The 27,129-nt window shown below is 45.7% G+C and overlaps 1 protein-coding gene across 1 annotated transcript; it reads right to left on the bottom strand.

The window, feature by feature from the left end:
• Positions 1 to 258: 258 nt before the first annotated feature.
• C10H2orf80 (chromosome 10 C2orf80 homolog) lies at positions 259 to 27,122 on the bottom strand. The gene is made up of 10 exons (XM_058548603.1): positions 27,078 to 27,122; positions 25,221 to 25,352; positions 25,046 to 25,132; positions 19,389 to 19,556; positions 17,372 to 17,454; positions 16,020 to 16,107; positions 15,573 to 15,644; positions 7,538 to 7,622; positions 7,134 to 7,255; positions 259 to 442 (listed from the first exon to the last, which is right to left on the bottom strand). Exons 1-10 carry the CDS (start codon positions 27,120 to 27,122, stop codon positions 434 to 436), a joined length of 891 nt encoding a protein of 296 aa, XP_058404586.1. The 3' UTR covers positions 259 to 433.
• Positions 27,123 to 27,129: the final 7 nt, after the last annotated feature.

Raw genomic sequence — 27,129 nt, forward strand, 5'->3', positions numbered from 1 at the left:
TTAAATGTTTCCATATGAGAACATAGGAAAGGCAATCAATGACAGATTAATTTTATTTTGGATTGAAAGTTTGGAAAACTGCCTCCTACCCCACCACTCTGCAACATTCAGTGCTAAACCTTTGTAAAATGTGCTACAGAGCCAGCCTGCTCTGAGATAGAAATACTATATTCTGGGAATTCTCCAACCACAGTGTTCCAGTCACAAAAGAAGTAGCATAAAACACACACTCCCCCCCCACCCCCATAATATGGCCATACAGTATGATTCTAAGAGCAGAAAGCTCCACATCCAGCATAGCACTTCCACACACTTTGCATCAAAAGCTCACTGTAGAGGGACATGTGCCCGCGAGAGTTGCAGCTTTAAGGTGATGTTTCTCTTCCTCTCCCAGAGACTTTGTCAAGAACTCCCACGGTGCAACTCCAAGTTTCTAAGTGACCTGCAGAATAAAAAGATGATTTTGGTATCAAGCCCATTAATTTAACGTGGACACAGACACTGGCTTTCAATCTGTAGAGTTAAGATCAAATATCAGATACTAAGTTACTGACAAAGATGGATTAAAATACATGTAGGTACAAAGGAATTTTCCATGGAATTATTCTGAGACATTTGGAAATTGAGTTATATTTCTCAACTACATACAATATATGATCACATACTGGATCCTGTACAAAAGGAAAAAATGTTTAAAAAAGGACATTATGGGGTCAATTGACAAAATTGGTATATAGACAGAAATTAGATAAAAGTATCAATGTCAGATTTTCTGAAGTTGATAACTATACTGTGGTTATTTAAGAGAATGACTGTCCTTAGGAAACACACACTGAAGTATATAGGGGTAAAGGGATATGGCAGATATAACTTCAGATGGCTCAGAGAAAATTATTTATCTACATACAGAGAGACAGAGAGTGAGAGAGACAGAGAGACAGAGACGGAGACAGGAAGTGTAACGCTGATGGAGCAAAATGTTACCAGTTGATGAATCTGAGTAAAAGGTATTTGAGCGCTCTGTGTACCATTTGTGCAGGTTTCCTCTAAGCGCGAAATTATTTCTGAATAAAAATTGACTAATGAAAATAATACTTCTTTTGCTGATCATACCCAAAGCAAATCATTTCTTTGCCCCTTAGCGGTTGTCTATTGTGCTTCTAGCATATTATTTTGAATTTCTTATATATTGCTTTGAATTTAAACTCAGAGGGCCCTCTCCCTCTATTTCTGATAGAGGGTATTGAATCGCCATCAAGGAGAAGGGGGTGTCTCTTTCTCGCTGCAGCTCTAACCCCACTTGCTTGGGCGCTCGGTTGTTGGTGGCACACATGTTGAGGACAGTTGTGTCTTCTTGGAGAATTGACCCCTTAACATCGTGTGATGCTCTTCTTTATTCCTGATCACTTTCCTTGCTTTGAAGTCAGCCCTGTCTGAAATTAATAGAGCTCCTTTTTCTTTCTTCTGATAGTGCGAGCATGATTTATTTTTCTCCATACATTTACTTTTAATCTATATGTGTCTTTATATTTAAAGTGGGTTTCTGGTAGACAACATGTAATCAGGTCTTGTTTTTTGCTCCACTCCGACAGTTTGTCTTTTTTTTTCTTCTTCATAATTTTATTATGAAAATTTTCATACAGAAAAGTTGAAAGAATTGTACAATAACATACATATGCCCACCACCTGGATTCTGTAGTGAACAGTTTGCTGTATTTGCTTTAACATGCATCAGTGCATCTCTCTCTCCCTGTGCCCGTCCATCACTCCATCTTATTCTTTGATGCATTTGAAAGTAAGCTGCAGACAGCAGCACACTCCACTCCTAAATTCATCAGCCTAGGTGGCCGTAAATGAGTTCAATATATTTAAAGGTAAATTTTACAAGTGAAATGCACAAATCTTAACTTTACCATTCTATGAATTTTGACAAATGCATCCCTAGCAAGATATAGATCAGCGCTGTCCAATAGAACGGTCCACAGTGATGGGACTGGTCCAGGCAGTTCAGATACAGCAGCCACTAGGCACGTGTGGCTGTTGAGTTCTGTCTTCTTATTGGCTCATTTGGACCATTGACGTCCAGAGTGATTACCGATGCAGGTGGATTAATATCGACCACATTTGTTCCTGTTTTCTATTCGTTGCCCTTGTTCTTTTTTCCTGTCTTCTACTCTTTTTCTACCTTTTATGGTTTTAACTGAGCATTTTATATGATTCCATTTCCCCCCTTTCTTATCATATCAATTATTTCTCTTTTTACCTTTTTTTGATAGTTGCCATAGAGTTTGCAGTATACATTTACAACTAATCCAAGTCCACCTTCAAGTACCAGCATTCTGCTTCACAGGCAGCGTGAGTACCTTATAATAACCAAATAGTCCCAAGTCCACCCTCCCATCCTTGCATCACTGCTGCCACTCATATATAAGAATACATGAGCAAATACATATATACACATAAAATATATACATAAGCATACCTAACCAAATACACCACTGCTATTATTTTGAACAATATCTGATATGTTAGATCAAGTACAAATAAGAAGAATAAAAGTGTTTATTTTACCTTCACTTATTCCCTCTCTGATGCTCTTCATTTCTCTAAGTAGATCTGAGGATCTGACTTTTATTGTTTTCCTTCTCTTTAAAGAACTTCTTTTAACATTTCTTGCAAGGCAGGTCTACTGGCAATGAAGTCCTTCAATTTTTGTTTGCCTGAGAAAGTCTTTATTTCTCTTTCACTTTTGAAGGATAATTTCACAGGGTACAGAATTCTAGGGGTTTTTTTTCCTCTCAACACTTTAAATATTTTGCTGCACTCTCTTCTTGCCTGTGTGGTTTCTAAGGAGAAGTTGGATATAATTCTGATTTTTGTTCCTCTGTGGGTAAGGAGTTTTTTCCTCTGGCTTCTTTCAGGATTTTTTCTTTATCTTTGATTTTCTGTGATTTGACAATGATATGTTGAGGTGTAGTTTGGGGGCATTTTTCCTGCTTGTTGATCTCTGAGCCTCCTGGATCTGTGGTTTGGCCTCTGACATTAATTTGGGTAAATTCTCAGTCATTGTTTCAAATATTTCTTCTGTTCCTTTCTCTCTCTCTCTTCTTTTGGTGTTCCTATTACCCATACGCTACACCTCTTGTAGTTCCCACAGTCCTTGGATATTCTGTTCGGGTTTTTCTTTCAGTCTTTGTTCTCTTTTCTTTTTGGTTTTTGAGGATTCTATTGAGATATGCTTGAGGTCAGAGAGTCTTTCCTCAGCCATGTCCAGTCTACTAATGAGTCCATCAGAGGTATTCTTCATTTCTGTTTCAGTGTTTTTGATCTCTAGCATTTCCTTATGTTCTTCCTTAGGATTTCCATCTCTCTGCTTACGTGTCCCATCTGTTCTCATGTGCTGCCTACTTTACCCATTGGAGCCCTTAGCATATTAATCATAGTTGTTTTAAATTCCTGGTCTGATCATTCCAATATCCCTGCCATGTCTGGTTGTGATGCTTACTCTGTCTCTTCAAATCATGTTTTTTGCCTTTTAGTATGTGTTGTAGTTTTTTCTTGATAGCCAGACATGATGTTCTGAGTAAAAGGAACAGCTGTGACTAGGCCTCAGTGATGTGGAGCTGCGGTGTGGGAGGGGAGTGCTCTGTATCCTGTGATTAGGTCTATCTTGAGTGAGCCTGTGCCTCTGACTGTGAACGTCACAAGAATTTCTTAGTTTTTTCTCTCCCTTTGGTGGGATAGGATGGCTAGAGGGGGCTGGAGTTGGGTATTTCTCTTCCTCTAGGTCAGTCAGGTTCTGATAATACCCCAGCAGGTTAGTCTCTGTTAACTAGTTTCCCCTGAGGCAGGCCTTGTTAAGAACGGAAGTTCTGGCTATTTCAAATGGCACGAGGGGATCTTCCTCCAATATTTACTGGGGGAGCCTGGGGGAGCTCCTGGAGGTAAATGTCTCAGTACTGTGGGTCCCCCCCGCCCATGACTGGGTCCCCTGGAGTTTATGACTCTCAGAGTTGTCCGCGCCCCCCCCGCCCCCCAGCCGCAGCGATCGTCAGTCACAGGTCAGGCTTCCCTGCCCAGCGCTCGGGGGGCTCGGCTCCGTGCACCGTCACTCCCCCTCTTCTCCTGTCTGTCCCTCCAACCTCCGGGGCCGCGGTTTGCCCTGCGTCCTCCCCTGCCTTGTAGATCCAAGGGGACTGCTGATTTTTCTGTCCTTTCGGCGTTTTTACTCGTTAGGACGGAGCGGTGGTCTCTGAGCTCCTCTCGTGTGACCCGGACACCCGAGTCCCTCGAGTTGCGCCCTCGCCGTGTCCCTTCGCGGCTCCTGGAGTGGGAATACGGGGAGCACTGCGCTGTCGCCGGCCGTGGTCCCGGCCCTTCTCTGCGCCCTTCCGCACCCACGCTCGGTCAGTTCCAGGGACGCCCTCGAGGGCGGGTGCTGCTGGAACCCTCTCTACAGATGAGAAACCGAAGCCCGCTGGGACTCACTTGACAACCCGCCCGAGGTGTGGAACGGGGGGTCCAGGATTCCAGCAGGCCATCCCGCCGCAGAGCCGGTCCCAAGCACGTCGTCTCTGCTCTGAGCCCTTGGTGCGGCCCTGTCCATGTCCAGCCTGACTCCTAGTAACGTTCTCCGAACCAACACTTCCCTAGGGTACCACGTAGCTCCTACCCATTTTGACTAAACTAGGAGCTGCTAATACCGGCACAGTATAAAAGAAATCTGCAAAACTGTTTCCCAGAATACCTGGATTTTTTAAAAATAATTTCTCCTTTTTCCTTACTTTATGAAGAAATTCAGTGGCTGGAAATAAATAGAAAATTCTCAATAAGGCATTGTTTTATCTCGAGGTTAAAAAAATCATTCGTCAGCTAAAATATATAATATTTTAATATTATAATTAAGATATAATATCCAGAAGCCATAAAGGAAAAGAATAAGAAGCTCAAATATATAAAATGAAAAACTTTTTCAAACAATAAACTGTGAAAGCATGATTTTCACACATTTAATAAAATATTTATTTCTTTGTTATTTCTAACAAATCAATCAGGCATATATGTCTGTACAGTTGTATCTACATGTGCAGCAAATATTTGAATATCACAAGAAATAGTGACAGTGGTTATCTCTGAGCAGTAGGACAGGGTTTGGGGAAGAGGGAGTCTTTTACTTTTCACTTCATATTTTTCGTATTGTTTAAAATTTTTAATACAAGCATGTATTACTATTATAATTTTTAAACTAATTTAAAAAGTACATTACCCAGGAGTTGGAAAAGATGCCTAAAGTACACAAATAAGAAAGCATGAAGAAACCCCCAAATGTGTTTTCTGCTATTTGGTGATCAAGAAGGGGCCCTTATGGAAGGGGTTCATCTCAAGATCTGGCCCTACTGTAAAACAGGCCTCTGTTCTTCTGACGCTCCTGGGCTGACAAGCATCGATTAGCCTATAGAAATAGCTGGTCCCTTGAAATGAGCCTCTGGATCAGTGTAGACGGGGCACAGCGGTTGAGGGGAATCGCCCGAGGAGCATTCACTCACGGCTGATTCTCCAGTGGACAGGAAGTACTGAACATCTACCGCCTGCAAAGCACTTTCTACACATGTAGGGAACAACAAGGAAAGAGAAGGTCTGCTTCCATCCAGAAGCCACAGTCTTCAAGGTTGTGAAAGAAACACACAGGGAATCAAAGTATATTTTTAAAATAACATACCAGTGGGTAATCTTGAGAGCTAGATTTCCATTACCTCGGATGCATGGATGAGCCTCCAGGGTCTATGAAGCTGCCTCAGAGAGCTGTTTATTCATGATGAGGTTTAAAGTCTAGATGATCTGTGTGTGTGTGAGTGTGTGTGTGTGTGTGTGTGTGTGTTACTTCTGGAGCTATTACTGTTTTTTGATTTTCCGTTGCTTTGTTTTACTTTCTAAAGCTTGTTACTCCCAAACTCATATTTTAAAAAATAGGGTGATTTTACTTCAAAAATTTCTTCGGTAACAAAGATATGGTTCTAGAAAAGCTATACCTTCAAATCTCCTTTTGGCAAATGCCTTTAGAAGAAACTCCGTGTAGTGAGCATTCCCAGTAGTGTGATTGTTCTATCACCAGAGAAACGCTTATTAAAACCGGAGGCGACCAAAGAAGCCAGGTGGTTCCTAGAGCATTTGCTGCGTAAGGTCACCTTTCTAATCAGCCAACAGTTTGCCTCAGAAACCTGAATAATCCTAAGCCCCGTGTGGCCCAGTCTACTCAGAGATTCACATTTTAAAAATGCACAGTACAGCAACCAAACTAAATTAAAAGGGAATTTCAATTTCACTTGTGTTTCTCGAAGCAAACCCAATTCATAACCCAGTGCATCAATTTTCAAAATTCCCTTTTTCCTTCCTATCTTACAACCCTCCATCTGACCCAGAGTCTCTCATTCAACAAAACCTACAACATCCAGACAACCCGCCTGTACCACTTTCTGATTCTCTCCCCTCTCGGACCAACTCGGTCTCCCTGGCTTTTTTTAAAATGTCCTTTTCACTTTGCACATTACAACTAGGAGCCCGGAGCTGGAACAGCAGAGAGCCCTCCTCCCATTCTCCTTTCTTTCCTGCCTGTCTCTGACCATTCTCTGAATTCTGCAGCAGGAATCATATGGACAGGACAGAAGAAGCAGAGACGCAAAGCATCTCTCATTAGTGAGAATGGGACCAAGAACAGGAACATCTGACACGGAGAGTAATATAAACCTTCTCCTAGACACACTTCCTTGAATCAATAGCTGATTAACTGGTGAAGAGTATTTCTGAAATGCTACAAAGATAACAATGGTTAATATTTATTTAGGGTTTACTCTGTGCCAAACACTGTTCTAAACTCTTAGTATGCATAACCTTTGTTAATCATCTCAACAACCTTAAGAGGTAGGTACCATTATTCTTCCCATTTTGCGGAGAAGGAAACTAAGGCACAGAGAGGTTAGGTAGCTTGCCTGAAGTAACACAGCTGGTAAGTAGTGGGCTTTAGAGTCAAACCCAGAGCATCTAACTCCAAAGGCCAGACTTTTAACCACACAATAAATGAAGAACTCCCCAAGTATCTGGTATCAGTTTGGTGCAATTCATGTTTTTAGACCTACTTTGTTCTTTGGCCGTGTGTCCAAAGATAAGTTCTTTGATGATTTCCGATCCGTGGCATTTGCTTCCCTTGCACAGCTGCTGGAGGCGTTTTGACTCTTTGCTCCCCTTCTTAACTTGACACCTGGAGACACGGAGTAACCGTTATCTGTATGAAAAGCTTTTTTCAATGAGTCTACCCACAGTTTGGGGTCCTTCCCCTCCAGAGAGCTTTGCTCCTATCACCAAAGGGTCTGAGAAGTAAGATTTCCCTGATTTCCATAATGGAGGGAAATCAAGTGAGAAACGCTCCTGATTCTTCTAAATTCAGCCAGACAGAGACCCTCTGGCCACAGCTGGACCCCACCGTGTGGCTCCCTCCTGGTTCTCCCGGAATTGCTCTCAGCGGGTGGAGGCGAGCGCTTACGCTGTCGGCGGGCGTGTTCCGCGGCCTTGGGCGCTGTTAACAGGGCGAAAGGGTGCAGGGAGCGGCGGAAGGGAGCCCCCGGGGCCTGCAAGGGAAGCAGGGCGGCCTGTGAGCGCCGCGGGGCTGCCGGCGCCCGCAGCGACCCGCTGTCCCAGCGCCTGGCCCGCGCGCGGGCCCGGAGTCGCGGCCGCCGCCTCAGCCGGGTCCACGCGGCCCGCGTCCACGCGCCCGGGCGCCTGTCCACACACGGTGCGCTTCACACGCTTCCCTCTGCCTGGAACGCCGTCCTCCCTCCTGCCTGCAGGCTCCTGCTTCTCCTTCGAGACGGAGCTCAAACATCACCTTTTCTGAGACACTTGCCCCGACGTCTCCCCGCCTCCCCTCTCCGCTGCTGGCACCCCCAAGCCCCCAAGCAGAATTATTGACTCGCTCATCTGCAGCTCAGAGCATGCTGCCACGCGGGACAGCCCCAGCCTGTCACAGCCAGCTGTCACCCGCTGTCTGCTGCACCAGAGGCCAGGACTGCCCCTCCTCTCGTCCACTCCGCGAGTTTTCAGCCAGCACCTCCCACGGTCAGGCCCTGTTCCAGGAGCGGTTCTTAGTAAGACAGAAAAGGTTCCTGCCTTTGTGGGGCTGAGTGAGGAGAAACAAACAGTAGACTAACTATTAGACCACCAGCGTAACCGTTCATTGTGACGAGTTTAATAAATAAACCAAACAAGGTGCTGTGCTGGGGAGTCACTGGGCAGCCACCTTGTAGGGCGGAATGGGCAGAGGAAGCCTCTAGAAGGAAGCAATGCTTCAGCAGAGACTTTCGGTGTGAGCAGCAGCCGGCCATGGGAAGAGCTGGGAGGAGTGTTCCTGGCAGAGGGAACCAGAGGGTCTTCCTGGAAAAGGCTTGTGCTTCCAGACCAGAAAGGGGGCGGTGGGGCTGGAGCAGCGTTAGGAGGGGGCGGCTGTAGACGAGGCTGAGGAGGCAGAGGGGCCCAGAGGTCTGTGTCCTTGGTGGCCCCAGTGCAGAGCTGCACCACAACTGCCTGACACTGACTCCAGGCCGCAGTGGAGCCTTTAACGTATTTTTAAGCAGTAGTGCCACAAGGTCTGATTTAGGTTTAAACAAAGGTCAGCCTGGCCGCCTGTGGAGAGAGGACTGGAGAGTGGACTGGAGAGTGGCACAGGGGTCCAGGGAGCCAAGTCAACCTTTATCTCCAGTGCCTCAGAGAGGGCCCGGCACACAGGAGGCCCTCATGCCTTATTGACCAGCTGAGTAACCGCCGCTCTAGTCAAGGCAGTAGAGGTTAACAGCACAACGCGTCAGCCTGGCTGTACCTGAACTCAAGCTGCACCATGCCAGCGACAAGTCGTGACCTCGGGTGTGTCACCTGACCTCCCGGGCCTCTTTCCTCAAGGGGTTATCACAGGGGTGACCACCTCCAGGGTGTGGTGGGGTCACAGAGTCAACACTTGTAAAGCACTCAAAACAGTGCCTGGCCCAGAGTACATTAGCTTTAAAAATAATAATAATAGTAATTGTTACTTATCTCTGCCACCATCCTCATCATTTCTCTCCCCGATTCAATTCTTTCTGCTGCACAGTCACCCATGGCGGCTCCTGGGCCACCATTTCCTCTATCAGAGCGGGAGGTCTGAAATAATTAATGTTCCTCTGCAAGATCAACACTTTCCTGCTCTCTTACTGATAGAGTTTCAGCCCTTATGTTTACAGAACTCTTATTTCTAAGGAGCAAGAAACGATTATACCATTCTCTTCACGTGTGTCTTTCAGCAAATCCATCTTTTCATCAACAGGACACCTTGCACGATGTATAACTGAGGCGACCCGGCAACAAGGACGACAAGACAGGTACCGTTGTTAGATCTCCAGGTCAGTAGAACGTTCTCTGTCTCTATCTTTATCACCCAAAACTGTTACTGATCAAGTTCCCACATAATTGGTATCTTTTCAAAGTAGGTAGAAATCTGTATTTCCACAAGAATTTGAGCTCTAGGATAATGGTGTGTTTACATGTAGGTTTTTTTGGTCTGCCGTTTTTTTGTTAGGACAAGGACTGTATTTGTATATTATTTTGCCGTTAGAACAGGAATGACTGAGCAGGGACCTGGACGATGCCTGTGTTCCTGACGACTTTGGAACCGTGGTGCCAGCCCTGATCTGCCCACTCCAGACTCCCTTCATGTGAGAAGTCAACTTTTGTTTCTCATGATTGCTATGGGTTTTCTGTTGTATCACACAGAAAACATGGATCAAATAATAAATGAGGTGTGTTCTCTTTATTGACAGAACAGTTTACGGCCACCACTGCACGGGCACTTCTAAATTTAACCTCAGCCTTTTATTCAAATGGCAAAATATTTATTGAGAGTTTACTTCATATCCAGTGTTGTAAAGAATTAAGTGTAAGTGGAAGTGATGGTAGGAGGTTTTGTGTCAGGGTGGGGCAGTTATGTCCATGACAGCAGCCCCCCAGGATGATGGACGTGAGGTATAAGGAAAGGAGAACCAGTCATACGTCTTCTGCCTTAGAAAATGCAAGACTGATGCTTTTCCTACTGGTTTCCCCATCCACTGGGAAAGACAGAACTTGATGATTTGCAAGTCACTTCCAGCTCAAATATGCAAGAGTCCTGATAATCTGATGACTCATGCAAGCAGTTAATGTAGCTTCCTGTGTGGTTCATATGAAAAAATTATTTAAAAAGTTGAATGAAATTTAAATCCTAAACCTAGAGTTACTCGTATGTTCTTTTTTTACTCTAAGGCTACTTACTAATATCCTTATTATATCAATGTAAAAGTATTGCTGTGATTGTTATTTCTCAATTCAAGTATTTATCGAGTGCCAAATTACGTCCAAAGTACATTCAACAAAACTTTCTTCTAACTGGAATGGTGAGGAGGAGGAGACGCGGATGTGGAAAGGCATGTAGGAATGTGCACAAGAGTCCATCGTTAAGCGATGAAGAGCGAAGACAGTAATCTTTACCTGCCCTTCAACCCGGATCAATAACTTATTAAAACATCATTTTGATATCCCTGAGATGGAGGGTGGAGAATTTCTGATCAAAGATCAATGTCAAAGCAATTGAACATATGCTCTTGACAACCATATTTTCCACAGTAAAAGCCAAGCATGTGGTCTGGAAAGTTTGTATCTGTCCAAAGAGTTTTGCAAATGTGGTTGGAATGTTGCAAAATCATATTTTCTAAACATTTTAAAGTTTATGAAGAACAAGGGCAAATTTCAAATGGAAAGTGTACTGGAAAATCTAGGACTTGACTGATTACATCCTACCTCAGCTTTTCTAAAAATTGAGGCTCTGTATAAATAAAAAATAAAAAGACAAATGACCCAACAGAAAAATGGACAAAAGACTTTAGCAGTCACTTTACAGAAGAAGAAGAAGAGCCCTATGAAGAGCTGCCCATTGGTGATCAGGGATGTGAATGAAGACCACCGTGCACACTGAAAAGACTGACAAATGAAAAGCCTGGAAACATCAAGCATTGGTAGCAGCCAGGTAACCCACAGTGCAGGGAGAGGAGTAAACTGGTGCAATCACTTGGGAAAATGATTTTGTAGTGAGTTGAAGACGCACATAACCTACGACGCAGCAATTTCACTCCTGGGCATATGCCACATGAAACTCTCTCACTGTGCCCCAAGAGACACACAAAGGAATAAGCAAATGTGTAAAACAGAGGAATGCATAAACAAATTGGGTATACTCCTACAGTGGAAATAAACCCTAGCTACATGCAACAGTGTGGATGAATTTCTGCAACGAGATGCTGAGTGGAAACAGAAAGCCATGGAATAACACATCTGCTTCATTTCATTCCTGTCGCTTCATTTATATATATTGTTTTATTTCATTTATATAAAATTCAAAGAACATGCAAAACGAAACAATATATTGATTAGAGATGCATATGTGGTAAAACTATAAAGAAGTAAAAGAGAATGACAGACAATTCAAGACGGTGGAAACCAGGTGAAAGGACCCTCAGGGCTGTCCCGCTTGACACACCTGGGGACTTGCAGTTGGCTTGGTCTTTATACTTTAAACATATACTGCAAGTATTCGTTTGGACATAATTGAGATTGAAAGCGTGTTTTTTACTGTCTCGTCATGAAGATCTGTCAGTACTGAATTTTGTTTAAACACAGGTCCCTCCCTTCATCATGAAAACACGTCTTCATTTCTGTGCAATTTGAGCAAGTCACACCCTCTAAGAAGAGAAGACCGGCAGCAGATGATGGAGTAAGAGTGGAGGCTGGGACTGCAGAGGTGAGGGTAGAGACGGGCGGGCTACTGCCCGGAGACCAGGCTGCTATCAATGGGCTCCTGCGGAGAGGAGGAAGGAGGCCGGCCTTCCTGAGGGAGATGAGTTTGGAAATAATAAGGCTCGAGTTGAAGCTCCCCGTGTGCCAGCAACATGGTCTCACTTGGTATGCATAGTCTCACTGAATGCTCGGAACACCTGGTGTGGTCGGATAAGTGTGATCATGCCTGTTTACGTAAGGGAAATTGGGAATCAGAGAGGTTAACTAACTTATCCAAGGCCACACAGCTGGCAAGTGACAGCGCTGGGACTGGACACCCGTCTGTTTGCCTCTGTAAAGCACGCATTGGACCGTAGGTGTGAGCTTGGAGAGAGTCAGCAGACGGCAGATGGGACACCAGGGTGTGGCGGGAAGAGAAGGGAAGTGGGGATTCTGACGTTCTCTACCACCTCCCTGGCCTTTCTCCTCCCTCTGTTGCGCTAACTTTTACTCTCTCTGCCTCCCTTTACTTCTTCCCTCTTTCTCCATCAAATGGAGCTGAAGAATATTTTTGTTCCTTGCTTTATTTATTGAAGGAAGATTTATGCTCCTTTTTCTTCAGTTCAAAGTTGAGTAGGACGTTTACTATTTATCTGAAGCAAACTGTAGGTGACCCTTGCTTGTTTGAGGTCTTTAGTTGAATTTTTTCTGTGAGTCCAAGGTCCTCAGCAGAAAAACAGCTCCTATCAGCAAAACCCAGCTCCCTATCAGGAGTACAGCCTGAGCCTGACGAATTCTGGGCCCATGGTGCTTTCTGTCACCAGGTGGCAGCAAATACTCCTGAAGAAAGCCACCGAGCTTCAGTCCAGCGGCCGGAAATTCTACATAATCTGATTAGAATTCAACAAGGCTTTGGGCTTTTGCCTGGGAAGGATTTTAGCTGTTGCTTAGGAAACATTTTATCTGCAGGAATCAAAGGTCGTTCAGATACATGCAGCAATTAAAGAAGGACCTTTGGCATTAACTGTTTTTTTGAACCATCTCATCTCCCAGTTAAAACTATTTTTAAATTATGTTAAATCCCAAAAGACTGTTTTAAAGTAGCTCTTACAGTTTAATTTTTGAAATGCTACATTTCCACTGAGGGGCCCTGCTCATTCCTTATTTAGGACGTGGAGAAGGTCGCTGCGTGGAGCTGATGTGTGGCCACGAGAGAAAGGCCTGAGCTGGCATTCCTCACAGGGGGAAACCTGTGAGGCCCACAGGAACAGAGGAGGCTCAGATTCTTGTATTTTTAGCTCAAATCATGTCACAGCCTTTGTGATCATTGTTTGTCTAAAAAAGCAACATTTACACTGTGTTAATAATGCACATGGATGCTTAACGAGCAATTTAATTTTCGAATATTTAGAGCAGTGGTTCTCAACCAGATGTGATTTGCCTCTGAAGGGACATTTGGCAAAGTTGAGAGACGTTTTGGTTGTCACGGTTAGGGAGAAGCTACTGGCATCTAATGGGCGGAGGCCAGGGTGCTGCTAAGCATCCCATAATGCACAGGACAGCCCCGACCCCACCCCTACACACAACAAAGAATTATCTTGTCCGAAATGCTGAGAAGTCCTGATTTACAGGACCTAGAGGAAATCAGATTCCCAACCCCAGACACCCAAGCACCAGAACCTTAATTACAGTAACTACAGCGTTGTTTTGAGGTCACCGTGTGCCAAGCACTGAGGGCTCCACTGGGACTAACTCACTCCATTTCCCATGACAATTCACCTTCCTGTCCCTGCTTTCACAGAAGACACCCAGGGTGACAGAGCATAGACGACTTGTCCAGGACTATTCTGCTTGTAGCTGGTGGAGCCGGGAGGCAAGCCCAGGCTTTAGAATCCTCGTGCTTAACCCTTCCACAAACCGTCTTTCACGTACCAACCAACAATGAGCTGACACTCGTGTCCTGTGTCAAGAAACAGACACAGCCTGTGAAGGAAAGCCCCCTCCATAAGGATGTGGTCTACTTCCCCCAGAGCGGGCCGCTGTGGAGTCTGTGCACATCTGGGCTTTTTATTACTGCTCACCGCTTGTGAGGACAGGACCATGTGAACTGAATAGAGAAGGTGTGGATAAAGGCTCTTGATTGAAGAAGTGAATGACCAGATGGTAGGATAGATAGGCTGGCCCACCTCTAAGCTGCATGGCTTCCCATTCTGGCCGCTGGAGTGAACCTGGCTCAGCCGAGCTGGGCAGACGCCTTCCTGGCTGATGACCCAGCCAAACCTGGAGGGACTCACAGCGCCACCCATCCAGGATGTGACACTCCAGATTTTCCCTCTGCCCTCGTGAGTGGAGAGCAGCTGAGCCCTAGACTCTCCCAGGTCCCAGGAGATGAGGAGGACACAGTGACCAAGGAGAGGGGCTTGGGTTCAGGTATTTGTCTTGAGGGGTTGGTTTGGGGAAATGGGAGAAGAGGGCAGCCTGCAGAAAAAACAAGCAGGAATGAAGCAATACAGTTTGCTTGGCTCTCCAAGAAACCCAAAGAGCTGGCTGTTCTTTAACAGCCAAGACAGCTTGTTCTCTGAACAGTATCAGGCCTGGGGTGGCTTCTGTCTCAGCCAAGGTAGAAATTCAGCCCCAAAATAAGACAAGACCCATGAGAAAGGCCATCTTGTCTGACTTGCTCACCATCATATCCCCTGGCCCCCACTCTACTGAATGAATGAACAAATGAATGAATGATGGAGCTGAAACCAGAGTGACAGAGGGAACCTGAGTCTCAGGACCCCACAGTCAGGTTACAGGTGGGTTCAGATGAAAGAACAGTGGTTTCAAAGTTACAACACGGGTAAATACTTGACTTCTGGGCTGGGCCTCTGGGCTCTTGCCTCTGTGTGACCCACTGTTTGCGTCTGCAGGTGGAGGAACTGCGGAGGCAGGCGTCCCTGTGGCGTCGCCCCCCTGCCCCTCCCTCCCTTCCAGATCCAGGCGGGTCACTGAGACCCACAGTGAGCAGAAGGCCTGGAGTGAGGGGTGGGTTCTCTCCGCTTCCCCGCCACCGCCCTGCTGCACGCCCCTGCCAGCCCCCTTCCCTCCCCCTCCCTCTTCCAGGGGTGGCTCCAGGCAAAGGGACCACCTCTAAGTAATGTCTACTAAACGCTCCTACATTCATAAAGCACAAAACTGAACTGGCTGTAAAGACCATCCAGAATACTCTGGGTTTTTTTTAGATCAGTCTACGGAAGCCCAAAGAAGGAGAGGGACCCAGTGCTCCAGGGTTGTGGGTCAGAACTCAGACCCAGATCGTTGCTGCTCCTGCTGTGGAGACTTCAAAGTGGTCTGGCGGGGAGGAGAGACGTGCACAGGTAACCAGACAATCATCGTGAGGACGAACCTCGCAGCTCTCGTGCTCGTTTCTGGAAGTGACAGTCATCATACAAGGAGATCCACGTCACAACAAGAGTGAGTGAGAAACCGGACTCAGAGACAGGTGGAAGCTGGACTCCAGGCCTGGTGCTATCCTCCTACCTCTGCCCGGCCTTTCACAAAACTTGTCTGTTATTGCTGATACCGTCCTGGACGTAAGGAAAGCACTTTACAAACATTGTCACCCAAGGGAGACACGGCTATGTCTGCTTTTGTACATTTGATATAAAACTGTTATTTCATGCCTGAAAATACATTGTAAATTCATGAAATAAAGAACTTCTCTCTAAAAATCCCTTACATTGATAGTCTCAGGTCACCCTTACCTTGGTAGCACCAGAATTGGCAGAAGAATCAGCCCCATAAATTTTAAAGACTTCCTCAATTGGGATACTGTTCTGTTAAACAGCAAAAAATGTATTGTCAGATCGTGGCTTCTCTTTTACTACACAACAAAACTATTATAGCTCCAGTACGTCTAGCATTGTGCCTGGATAGCATGGGCACTAAATAAATAAATTCTGAATAAATGGGTAAATCAAAGTATCCAGATACTAATTATTTATGTGTTTCATTCTGGGTTTTTTTGCCCCTTAAATACAATATAGAAGTCAAGTCTTTTATTATATCTTAAAAAAATGAAACATTTAATGTTAGTAAATCCTGAACATTTAGAAAAATTTGGTTGAAAAATAAAATAAATATGCATTAATATCAAAATGCACATAGTAGATATAGAATCTCCATATATGCAAATGGTGTTCTTTTCTTACCATTAAGAGTCCAGCGTAAGATGATAAAATCATTGCTTCTCGTTCTCTGTGGTTTGGATATATGGGTCTGCCACGAAATGGCATTTTCCTAAGGGAGAGTATGAATAAATAAGAATGGAGGGTTTATTCTTATTCTTTAGACACCTGCTAAGGTTGTGATAATATCTCCAGTGGCCGTGTGCCACGCACTTATTTACAAAATTGATGTGATTAATCTGCCATCAGCACAGTTTACACTTTGAATTCAAACCTTCCAGCAGGGGTGATGAATTTGCCCTCGTCTATCCATGTTTTTTCAGTGATCAAACACTGGCAGACAGGCCACCATGGTGGACAGTCATGGTTCTGTCACAGTGTCCTTTTCCTTCTGTGGCAGTTTGCGTGGGGGGAACTGCCTTTCCCTTCGGGAGCCTGTGTGCTTCCAGGGATGCCAACAGCACCCCTAGATTCCAAGGGTGGAAAACACTGTGGACCAAGCCTGTCAGCGCACCCCATCCCCTCTCCACCGCAGCCGAGTCAGGGTCAGCAGGACCACCGAGACACATTTCTCTCCTGGACTGAGTGTTGTGATCGGGTGGGCTGACACTAAGAATAATGTCCACCCAGAGGAAATAGTCAAGAGGAAAGTCCTGATGACGTGGTTTGGGTTTTGGATTAAGCCATGCCTAACGCAGACCTACCCACGGACTTTTCGGATACAGAGGCAATAAACCCCTCCTCCTCATCCCCCCCCTTTTTTTTTTTTTGCTTGAGTCTGTTCAGACTGGATTTCCTGCTCATTACAATTAAACGCTAACTGATACAGCCATCTGGGACCAGATGTGTGTGCTGAGGCTGTGGAACAGGAGGAATAATTGGCCTCTAGAAGAAGCCCTTCAGTCCTGGCCCCACTGGTTCCATGTTCTTACAACTGAGCGAGTCTGCCTGGCATACAGGGGAGAGGTGCCAGCAATCCTGGACGTTATTCTGTGAGTCAAACAGCTCAACTCAGGCACAGATCTGGTTAAATGCTTAAGAAATTAGGATTGATAGTCCTTAAGGAACGACTGCAGCCTTTACTCACAGAACCTCAGCATGTGCACGATAGAGCATAGTCACGTCTCTAAGGCAGAACATTCTATGCAAGAAAGAGCTTCATCCGACAGAAACCAGTTAGCAGAGATGCAAACTATGAAACATGTATATGACATCCTGAGCTGACAACGGGGGTGTGTCTTCAGGTTTCTATCTGGAGAGGAACACTCCCAGTGCTATCGAGTCAGAGTGCCTCACGGTGAAAGACGCCGGGCAACTTCCTCTGCATCTCTCATAGTCACACGTTAAAAAAAAACCAAACAATGATTTCAGCTTACCCTTCCCTCCACTCCAGCCAAGCTAGGTCTTCTGAGTGATTCAGCCATTGAGACGCAGCGCTGACGGCCAGGTCGTAGTGCGCCTGGAACGGGAAGCACAGAGTGACACTGCAGAGTCAGCCTAGATCAGCAGCTGTGTCCAGTGACCTGATGCTCAGACGGGAATACTTAGGGATCTTCAGGGGTTACATTTACCTCCCACTAGACCAGATTCTTTGATTTGCGTGGACAGGAAAAGAAAGGATGGATTCCTGGAAAGGATACTAAACTGGGATCGGGGAATCTGGTTCAAATCTAGGTTTAGCCAACAACTCGTGGTGTGTCCTTGAGCAAGCAACTGATGTTGTCCGGGCCTCAGATTCCTTAAATTTTAAAACAGAAAAAGATGACGGTGGAGGAAGAGGGACACAGAGGACAATTTCTAATTCTGTGAGCAGAGGGTCAAAAACACACCCCAGGGACACGGGGCAATGGTGTGTCTACCTGGGGGGCCGGGGGATCCCAGAGGCTGCAGAAAAGAGGCCTCCATGGAGCTGGGGCTTGAAGGAGGAGGAGAACGTCTACAGGTGGAGAGGGACCTCCAGGAGGAGGGCCAGCATGAGCAAGGGACGGGAGGTGGACCCGATTCAGCGACTTGCTGAGAGTCTCGTAGAACAGCGAAAGCTGAGGACCAATTCTGTGAGCAGAATGTCCATGCCTCCCCTCTGATTCTCTTCTCCTGGTCATTTGTAAGCATGTTCACCATTTATCTATCAAACATTCCTTCTCTCCTCCCCATCCCCCCAGAAAAGGGAAGGTCAGTTTTGTTTTTGTGTTTTCAGATGGGTTCTAAGGTTCTATTTGACTCTAGCATTCTCTAAGCAATGTAATTATTTCTTCCAGGGACAGAATCAAACAGAAAAGTGAACCAGAACAAAAAAAAAGGAAAAAAGAAAATGGATTGTGATCAATTGTGAGACTGAATTCAAAGTCAGATGCCTGGCCCGGCAGCACTGGCCTCACCAGTTTGCTATTTGAAATGCCAGTTCCCCGCCCCACCTCAGACTCCCGAATCAAAACGGCCTTGTAATAAGACCTCATTAAAGTTGGAGAAGCATTTATCTAATTGATGTAATTCTCCATTTGCTATGTGCACAGAGAAGCACTTTAGAACAGCAAGGCTTATCTGCGTCTTCAGCTCTGGGGAAGTCAGACCAGAGGGGGAGGGGGAGGGGGAGGGGAACCCTCTTTTCCTTATTAAATGTGCAAGAATAGTAAATGGGTGATCGCAAAAAAGCCGAGGTTTACTCATTTCTTTTGAATTAGATCTTTACACAGCTTCCTCCTTAATTTACGTGAAGTGAACTTTCATTACGTAACGAATCTGAGTTTTGACATGAATAATAACAGAGAATTTTAGGATTATTCAACTCTTTGGTTTTCTCCATTAATACAAATAGTAAAAATATATATGTATATTTGAGAACTACATGATAGCTAATCTTGTCAAAAACATTTTTTTATTTTTATTTATTTATTTATTTTTTGTGAGGAGATCAGCCCTGTGCTAACATCTGCCAATCCTCCTCTTTTTTTGCTGAGGAAGACTGGCCCTGAGCTAACATCCGTGCCCATCTTCCTCCACTTTATATGGGAGGCCGCCACAGCACGGCTTGCCAAGCAGTGCATCGGTGCGCACCTGGGATCTGACGCAGCGAACCCCGGGCTGCCACTGTGGAGTGCACGCACTTACCCACTTGCGCCACTGGGCTGGCCCCTCAAAAACATTTTAACATCCTGTACATAACATTTTAATCTTTTCCAATAGCAAATAGGAAAAGTCTCTTGACTTTTATTTTCTCATTCTTTGCCCTCAGTTTAATGAGTTGAAAAGACCACACAGACAGTTGTAGGATGAGAAGATGAGTAAGAGGCCGTCTGGGGAGTGAAGATTGGCTTTGTTTATGAGACAAGTTGGATCCCCGTTCCGCCCCCTAGACAGACACAGAACACACGAGACTCACAGGCCGTTCTTTACCATGTCATCAAGAAAGGTGGGCTGCCTTCTTCCTCTTGGGTCAAATTCATTTTCCCGAAGTCTGAGGCCAATATAGTCTCCCCTTGAAAGCAAGAGAGCAGGACTGAACCGTTGGGAATGACGCGGGAGCTCAGTCCGCAGAATAGGGTCCTTCCCAGCCCCTTCCCCCTGACCAAAACCTAAGACAGGTCGTCGATGCTCTGGTAGCTGAGTTAATATTTCATTTTGATTTAAATGGCAATTCTGCAATGCCTCAGGTGTAAAATGTCTAACCGTAATTAACAAATCTCATTTATCTGAAAATTAAACTCACATAGAACAGAATTTATAGGAAAGCAGGGAGAATGATAAATCCACACACACAGAAGAGGTTTTACAAAACCAGAAGGATTGAAACCCACTCTTTACAGCAAGGACCCCCTCCTGCCTGGGTTAGGCACAGGCAGAGTGTGCGAAGCGGATAAATTCCATTAATGTGAGATCCACACACATGGATTCTTTTGCCTGAGGCTTCTTCCCATTAGAATGCAGATACCCTTAGGAGGAGCTATGCATGAAAACATATTGTAATTCCACTCTAGTGTATCTTCAGCAGATCCCTTTCTGACAACGACGTTTAATGAGGGAGGGCAGAATATGGGCCTGGGAGACTAGACCGGTCGCTGTTCTGGGAGAGTCAGGAAGAGGGGCGGGGAGAAGACTCTGCGGTATCCCGGGTCAGTCTCCAAATCTGTTTACGTCGGGCCAGTTCTGGTTGTCAACGTCTTTACCACACACTTCGGGCAAGTTACTCTGTGGGGGTAAGTTTGTTTCTGGCTCCTAAAAGCTCTTCTTCTGAATTATTAAGCTTAAATTGATAAAAAATATTCTCGAATTTTTGCTTTGTAACTCCAAGGTACTTATTTAAAGTAGCCTGCATGTATTCTTTGGATATAAAAGTATTTTTGAATCAGTTTTGAAATTCCAGCTCTATGTGGAGGAATTGGCATTCCTGATTACAATTTGTTCTTTATTGCTTAGGCCTCCAAACACATATGTGTAAACGTGTGAATTCATATATAGTTTATTCCAGCGTTTCTTTAGGACTTGTTAGAAGATAATTATCTTGTAGGCACAGGAAAGACTTTTGATGAGGACTGTGGTAAGGTCTTTGATGAAAAGGGTATTATTGTTGAGCCTATAATACACATGAAATAGAACATAACCTTTTTTTCCCTTTTGATACGGTCTGTGATTGTCACCGTCTTAACAAAGTACCAAGGTAAAGAAAAGCTACCACAGGAGAAAAAATTTTTCCATGGAAAACTTAATGTTTTCTTTGTTGGTTTAAAAAAACAGTTCAGATGGCAAGAAAAAAGAGATGAATTATTTAGTTGATAAGACTGACAATGAAAGAGGAGAGGCTGCAATTTAAATGCTGGGCCCTGGGTATGTTTTTCAGAAATCTCTCCTACGTCTTTCACCAGCAGGGCCCTCTCAGAGGCACCCCCTGCCCACACAGGTTGACACGGGCTGGGGCTCAGATCTTAGGCTCTAGGAGGGTGACGCATGGATGTGCAAGCTGCTGGCAAAAACACCTGCCGGGAGATTCAGCACCCTGCTTTGCATCACATGTGAGGCCTCTCGAGCAGGAGACAGGCCAGATCATCTGGCTTTCTCCTACAGTGCAGGAGTACATTTTCCTTAGATTTTTACCCCCCGCCAATATCCAGACCACCTATGATGTGAAACCCACGAGACGTCACGTGTAGTAAATGAAAGTCATTCTCAGTCCTACTTACAGGAGCTTTTCCATTTCCTTCTTCAGGAGCCGTCTTTCCATGATCAGAGGTTTATCCAGCTGAGCAGGTATCTGCAGCTTACACTGCACCTGATTTCCTTTGGGGAGACCCAGCCTCTCTGAGCCTAGAAGCTACAGCAGCAAATCAGAGAGAATTTGAGTTTGGGATGCTGTCACTCCAAATACCAGTCATGGAGTCCTGGGCTCTGGAAGGGATCCGAGAGCGTGCAGGGCTCAAGCCTCTTGTCCAGCAGGTTCCAGGTCGGAAAGCGGTCTGGAGGCCAGTACACTGTACCTTGAGTTCATCTGGCACCTCTTATTCCCTCCAAGTGTTCCAACATTCATCATTTACTGATCCTTGCAATAAACTAGCAAGTAAGACAGACATGGCTCATGTAATAGTGGGTGAGACTATATGGGCAGAACCATCCAAACACGGATGGTTTGTGATCTGAGCGTGTTTGAGTTCTGTGCGCATTCAACATGGTCACTCCCAGTGAATCCACTCTGGTGCACCTGCTCGTAATGGAGCTTTCTGCAGAACCCATGTACAACTTCCCACGGCCGGGAGATCCTTGCAGGAACAGGTGCTGATGGCAAATGTGAGGCCGCGTCTTCAATTCCCATGCCAACATTGAACCAGAAATTGGAATTTAGGTGATGAGGTCAAAGGGGTCTGAAGTCACAAAAAGGGCTTTACATAAAAATCCTCACTATGAATGAGGTGCCCAGGGAGAGGTATAAATGGGATATCAGTTACATCTGCAATGTTTTATTTCTTAAAAAAGATTTAAAGCAAATTGTGATGGTTAATTTTACGTGTAGACTTATGTGTCAACGTGCCCAGATATTTGGTCCAACATTATTCTGAATGTTTCTGCGAAGGTGTTTTTTGGATGAGATTAACATTTAAATCAATGGATTCTGAGTAGAGCAGATTACCTGCCATTATGTGGGTGGGCCTCACCCAATCAGTTGAAAGCCTTAAAAGAACAAAGACTGACCTCTCCCCAGCAAGAAGGGATTATGCGAGCAGACCGACTTTGGACTCAATTGCAACTCTCCCCTGAATCTCCAGCCTGCTAGCCCACCCCATCAGATTTTGGACTGGCCAAGCCACCACAATCACATGAGCCAATTCCTTGCATTAAATCTCTCTCTATGTATGTATCTACATCCTGTCGGTTGTTTCTCTGGAGAACTCTAACACATACATATGAGAAAGACGTTCAGATTTGTCGACTCTGGGATGATAAGTCCATGGATGTTCATTATATTACCTCCTGTACTTTTGAAATTATGCATATGTTTTTAAAGCATTACTCTAGAAATGGTTGGAAAAAACTATAGAAACTGTTTTTTTAATTGTAGCGTATGAACATTAAGCATCATCTGATTCAGCTCTCCAACAACAAGCAGAGAGGAAACTGGTTTAAATGAATTCTTCACTGGAGGAGTTGAGTTATTCTGGGCCCTTCTTGGTGCTGCTCCTCCTGCTCTAGCCTTGGGTGTGGGAAAGGCACAGGGGAGAAAGCAGGAGCGTCGCACGGGTTAGCTGTACAGACAGCACATTGCTCTCTGCAAGAGAGGCAGAGGAGAGGATACTGCAAGCCGGAGAGATGGCTTTGTGGCCCAGAGAAGGAAAAGCTCTGGGCCTGGGGAGGCCGGATGCCAGGCTGTGGTGTCCACTTCACCCTTACTGTGTGGCTGTGGCCAAGTCTCTGGGCCCTTCTGCGCCCCAGCCTCAGGGGTCGTCTAAAGCACGAAGAGCCTGGTTAGCATCACCACAAGCACTTTTTCCCCAGCTCTCTACAGCTCCGTAAAGGCAGGTGTGTGTTATCATTCTTCTAATTCAGTAAGTTGGAAAGTCATTTGTTGGTAGAACATTTGTCCTTCCTCAATTCCTTGACTGGGGGGCAAGGGGGCTCACTTGTTTTAACCCATTTTTGGTTCGTAATTCTTTAATTTCAGACTTACAGGTGATAAAGTTTGCATCTCTCAGTTGCTGTGACGCTTCCTCTTAGACCCACCATCCCTCCCCCTGCCGTTCAAAGTGGCATGACATGCAAAGGCCTAAATCTTTAAAATATGAGCCTCTCCCACCCCCAGACCACAACGCTGGAGGTCCAGAGACCCTGTGAGGCTACCAGCTAGCCGTGTCACCGTGGACAAGTAACTTTGCCTCTCTGTTGCTGTGAGCACCGAATGCTCCGGGCCCCCCGGCTGCAGAGTTCAGGGACTCACACAACTGAGGAGCTAGGCCTGGCTGAGGGGCCACTGCACAGGCTCCACGCAGTGTAGAGCTGAGTTCAGCCAGTCACTCTTCCTTTCTGTCTACAGAGCTTTAACGAAAACAAGACTCTGGCTGGAAATACACAAAAAGAAGCTACTGGAAAGATGTCAGCTGTCTCAGGCGATAGCAGTTTCATAGAAACCAACCCCTCGCAGTCACAGCCCCATATTCTATAGGATGTGGTGCCCTGAAGACCATCTGCCTGCTCCCCACAGCCCCCTCTGCACCCCTGTGTCTCTGACACAGGCCTCTCAGACTGTTCTGTTAGGTGCCAGCTCTTCACGATTCCCCTTTCAGAATCTCTCACCGACTGAGACCGAGTCCGGTGCCTTTGTGTTCTCCCTGCTTCTCAAGGCAGCTGGAGCATCGCTCCACTCAGGCTGGTGCTCACAGACATCAGGAGACAGATGCTTTCTTTGGTTGCTAGGCAACAGTGACTGAACAAAAATAATTTGTTTTTAAAACAACCTGTCCCTACCCTGAAGGGAAAAAAGTCATTTATCTGGGACAGGACCGTGATCCTGACCTGGAGTTCACGTATCTCCTTACCTTAGTAGGCTTCGGTTCCCATCTGAATGATTAACCAGAAAGCTGAGAGGAGGCAGGAAACCTGTCTCCTCCAGGGTTTTGTAGCGCCTGGCTGCAGACCCTGGAGTCGACTGACTGTGCGGGGGTTGCCCAGGAGGCCAGTGACCCTCCACTCCTCACAGGCTTAGGGTGATTCTACTTGAGGACACAGACATGAGCTGTGGAGACCCTGAGGAACCATCGCCGCTTCTGTGACTCACACACGCTCGCCTCCTCATCTGTGGACTCCCTCCTCGCTCATGGCTCCCCGTCGTTCCTGGAAGAAGATCTGAACTCCTAAGCATGGCCTGGGCGGGGGCCCAGCTTGTCATTCCGGCCTGTCTGGCCTGGGCATCTGTGAGCAAGCCACTTCGTCTTCATTCCACACCTCTCCACTGACTGGCGCCTGCTGCCTCAGGTGCTCTGTGAGGGACGGTAAGACTCTAGACTGGGATTCTCACCAGCTGGCCGTTCCGTCCACATTGAGTTCATACTGCACCTGGAAGGATCCAGGCTTTGTGAGCCTAAAGTTTATACAATTTGAATTTCATACAATTTAAGAAAAAGAACACAAAATTGAATATTGAGAACCATTAATCACCACAAGTTACAGATTTCAAAGAGCTAACAAATACTACAAACATAAAAATGTAGAAAAAAATCAGTATTAATATTATCTTTCTTATTGACTGACTGACATACCCTAAAATCTTTTTTTCTTATATACTCCTTTATTACCTCTTAATATGACAAAGATTTTGTAATATTATTTTCTACAGAGAGATTGGAAAGACAGTTCAGTCTTTCCCCTAGTGTGGCTGTTTACAATTTATTTTTGATTATAAATAAAATACTAGAATGAACTGAGAGTTGTTTTTCAGCTTCCTGACTCCGTGTTGGCGATGCCTCCTCTGTAACGTTTTCCACAATTTCCTGCTCAAGAGTGCTCCTTGCCCAAGGACAGCCCTTGGAGAACTTGAGCCTTGACCTGGCTAGGCTTGTTGACCACCCCTCAACCCCCCGCCTCAGCTGAGGCTGCTGCAGCTGGTCCAGTCCTGTGGCCGAGTACCGTCCACTCCGGTGCTGCCCTCCCAGCTCCAGTCTCTGGAGACAAAGAGAGGGTCCCGGTGCTCAGCGGTCCCTCAGGGGCTGTTTGTTGCCAAGATCCACCATTGGTGGAGGTAATGCTAACAGTGTGCTCTGCACACAGCAGTGCCAGGACCACCACCAGGACTACCACCAGGACCACCAGCAGGCACGAGGTGGCCTCAGGCTGGGGCCGTGCTGCCTCCACCCCACACCCCTCCTGGAGGACACCTGCAGCCTTGGAAGACCCAGGAAAATGAGGGGCCCTGCACTCAGGCTGATTTAGCTTTGGGAGAAAACCCACCTCTTCTCACGCTTCTTGTTCTCGAGACATTAAAATCAAAACAAAACAACGCAACAGCCAACACCACTTTTATTCCACAGTGAGGAAGTTCCCATTTTCATGGCGTGTCCTTGAGGCAGATGTAAGGACAGTATCCGTGTTTTACATGAAAGGAAAGCAAGGCACTGAAACAGGAGCAATTTGCAGGAGAAAGTCCATCTGGTCGGGTGTGACTCCCAGGCTCTGCATCTTCGCCAGACGTTTTAATGTCTCCAAACTTTTTACAATTCCTAAAATATTCATGATGTCTACATATAATATATTGACTGGATACTGTGGAGATGGTATTACATTTCCACAGAATGTTGATGTGAATTTTTCACCTTCCTCAAACTTTATATTTAAATCACTGAAAAGTAACACTGCTACATGGTCTGATAATGGAATGATAACTACGTGATTTTGAGTGAGTTCCTTAACTTCTGCACTTTATTTCCTTCCTTGTGTCAAGTGCGGTTGGTGAATATCTACCTCGCACGTTGTTCCACATGTTGAAAATATCATGGGTATATGTTTGGCCCAGGACGTTACAGGTCTTTCACAAATGGTGGTTATCACCATTATAGTGTTTGCATCTCATTCAATTGTATTTATTCGTCCTTCGCTCTTTAAAATGTTCTCTTAGTGGGTTTACGTGGAATGTTCTTATTTCGATGGTAACCTCCTAACATGTGAACATCATGCTTTCTATCTTTGTGCTCCACAAATAAGATGCATTATAATGCTTTGTGCTTATCACACACTCACTAAATATCATCTGATGTGGGAAATTTTTAATGTCTTGAATGTAATGAGAACTCTGAACACATCTCGGCAGATACAATCTCTGCCCTCTCATTTGTAGAAACATTCTTGCTCTTATTGGATGAACAATTGCGGTCAGAAGGGGCTGATGAGATGGTAGTGTTTTGGCATTTGCGTTGTCTAGAGGGAACACTGCACGCAAACATAGACAGCGTATGGTCAGCCAGCATATGTGAGCACAATGTTCTTGCATGGAGAAAGAGATGAGATTTAGGAATCTTCCATGTGAACACCAGAGACCAGACATTCGAGGGTGACAAGGCTATGACTGTGCTCACCCCAGGATTCCGACAATGCCTGAGCACATCTGGGTAAGTCTGGAGGACACGGGATGCGGAGGTACCAGGATTCTACCTGCATCAGTGGTTCTCACTGTCAGCTGTGCTTTAGAATCGCTGAGGAGCATTTACAAGTCCGAAGAACAATTAACTCAGAATCTATAGGGGCCGGCCCCGTGGCTTAGCGGTTAAGTGTGCGCGCTCCGCTACCGACCGCCCAGGTTCGGATCCCGGGCACGCACCGCTTGTTGGGCCATGCGAGGCGGCATCTCACGTAGAGCAACTAGAAGGATGTGCAACTATGACATACAACTATCTACTGCGGCTTTGGGGAGAAAAAGGGGGGAAAAGAAAAGGAGGAAGATTGGCAATAGATGTTAGCTCAGGGCCAGTCTTCCTCAGCAAAGAAGATGAGGATTCGCATGGATGTTAGCTCAGGGCTGATCTTCCTCACAAAAAAAAAAAAAAGAAAAAAAAAGAATCTCTGAGGGAGGACTCAGGCGTCCACACTCTTTAAATTTCTCTGTGGGTCCCGTACGCAGATGACATTGAGATCCACCGGCTCGCGAGAGACCGGGGACATCCTGGGA

The sequence above is a fragment of the Diceros bicornis genome, chromosome 10 (assembly GCF_020826845.1).
Source record: "Diceros bicornis minor isolate mBicDic1 chromosome 10, mDicBic1.mat.cur, whole genome shotgun sequence".
In the NCBI taxonomy this organism is placed as follows: Eukaryota; Metazoa; Chordata; class Mammalia; order Perissodactyla; family Rhinocerotidae; genus Diceros; species Diceros bicornis.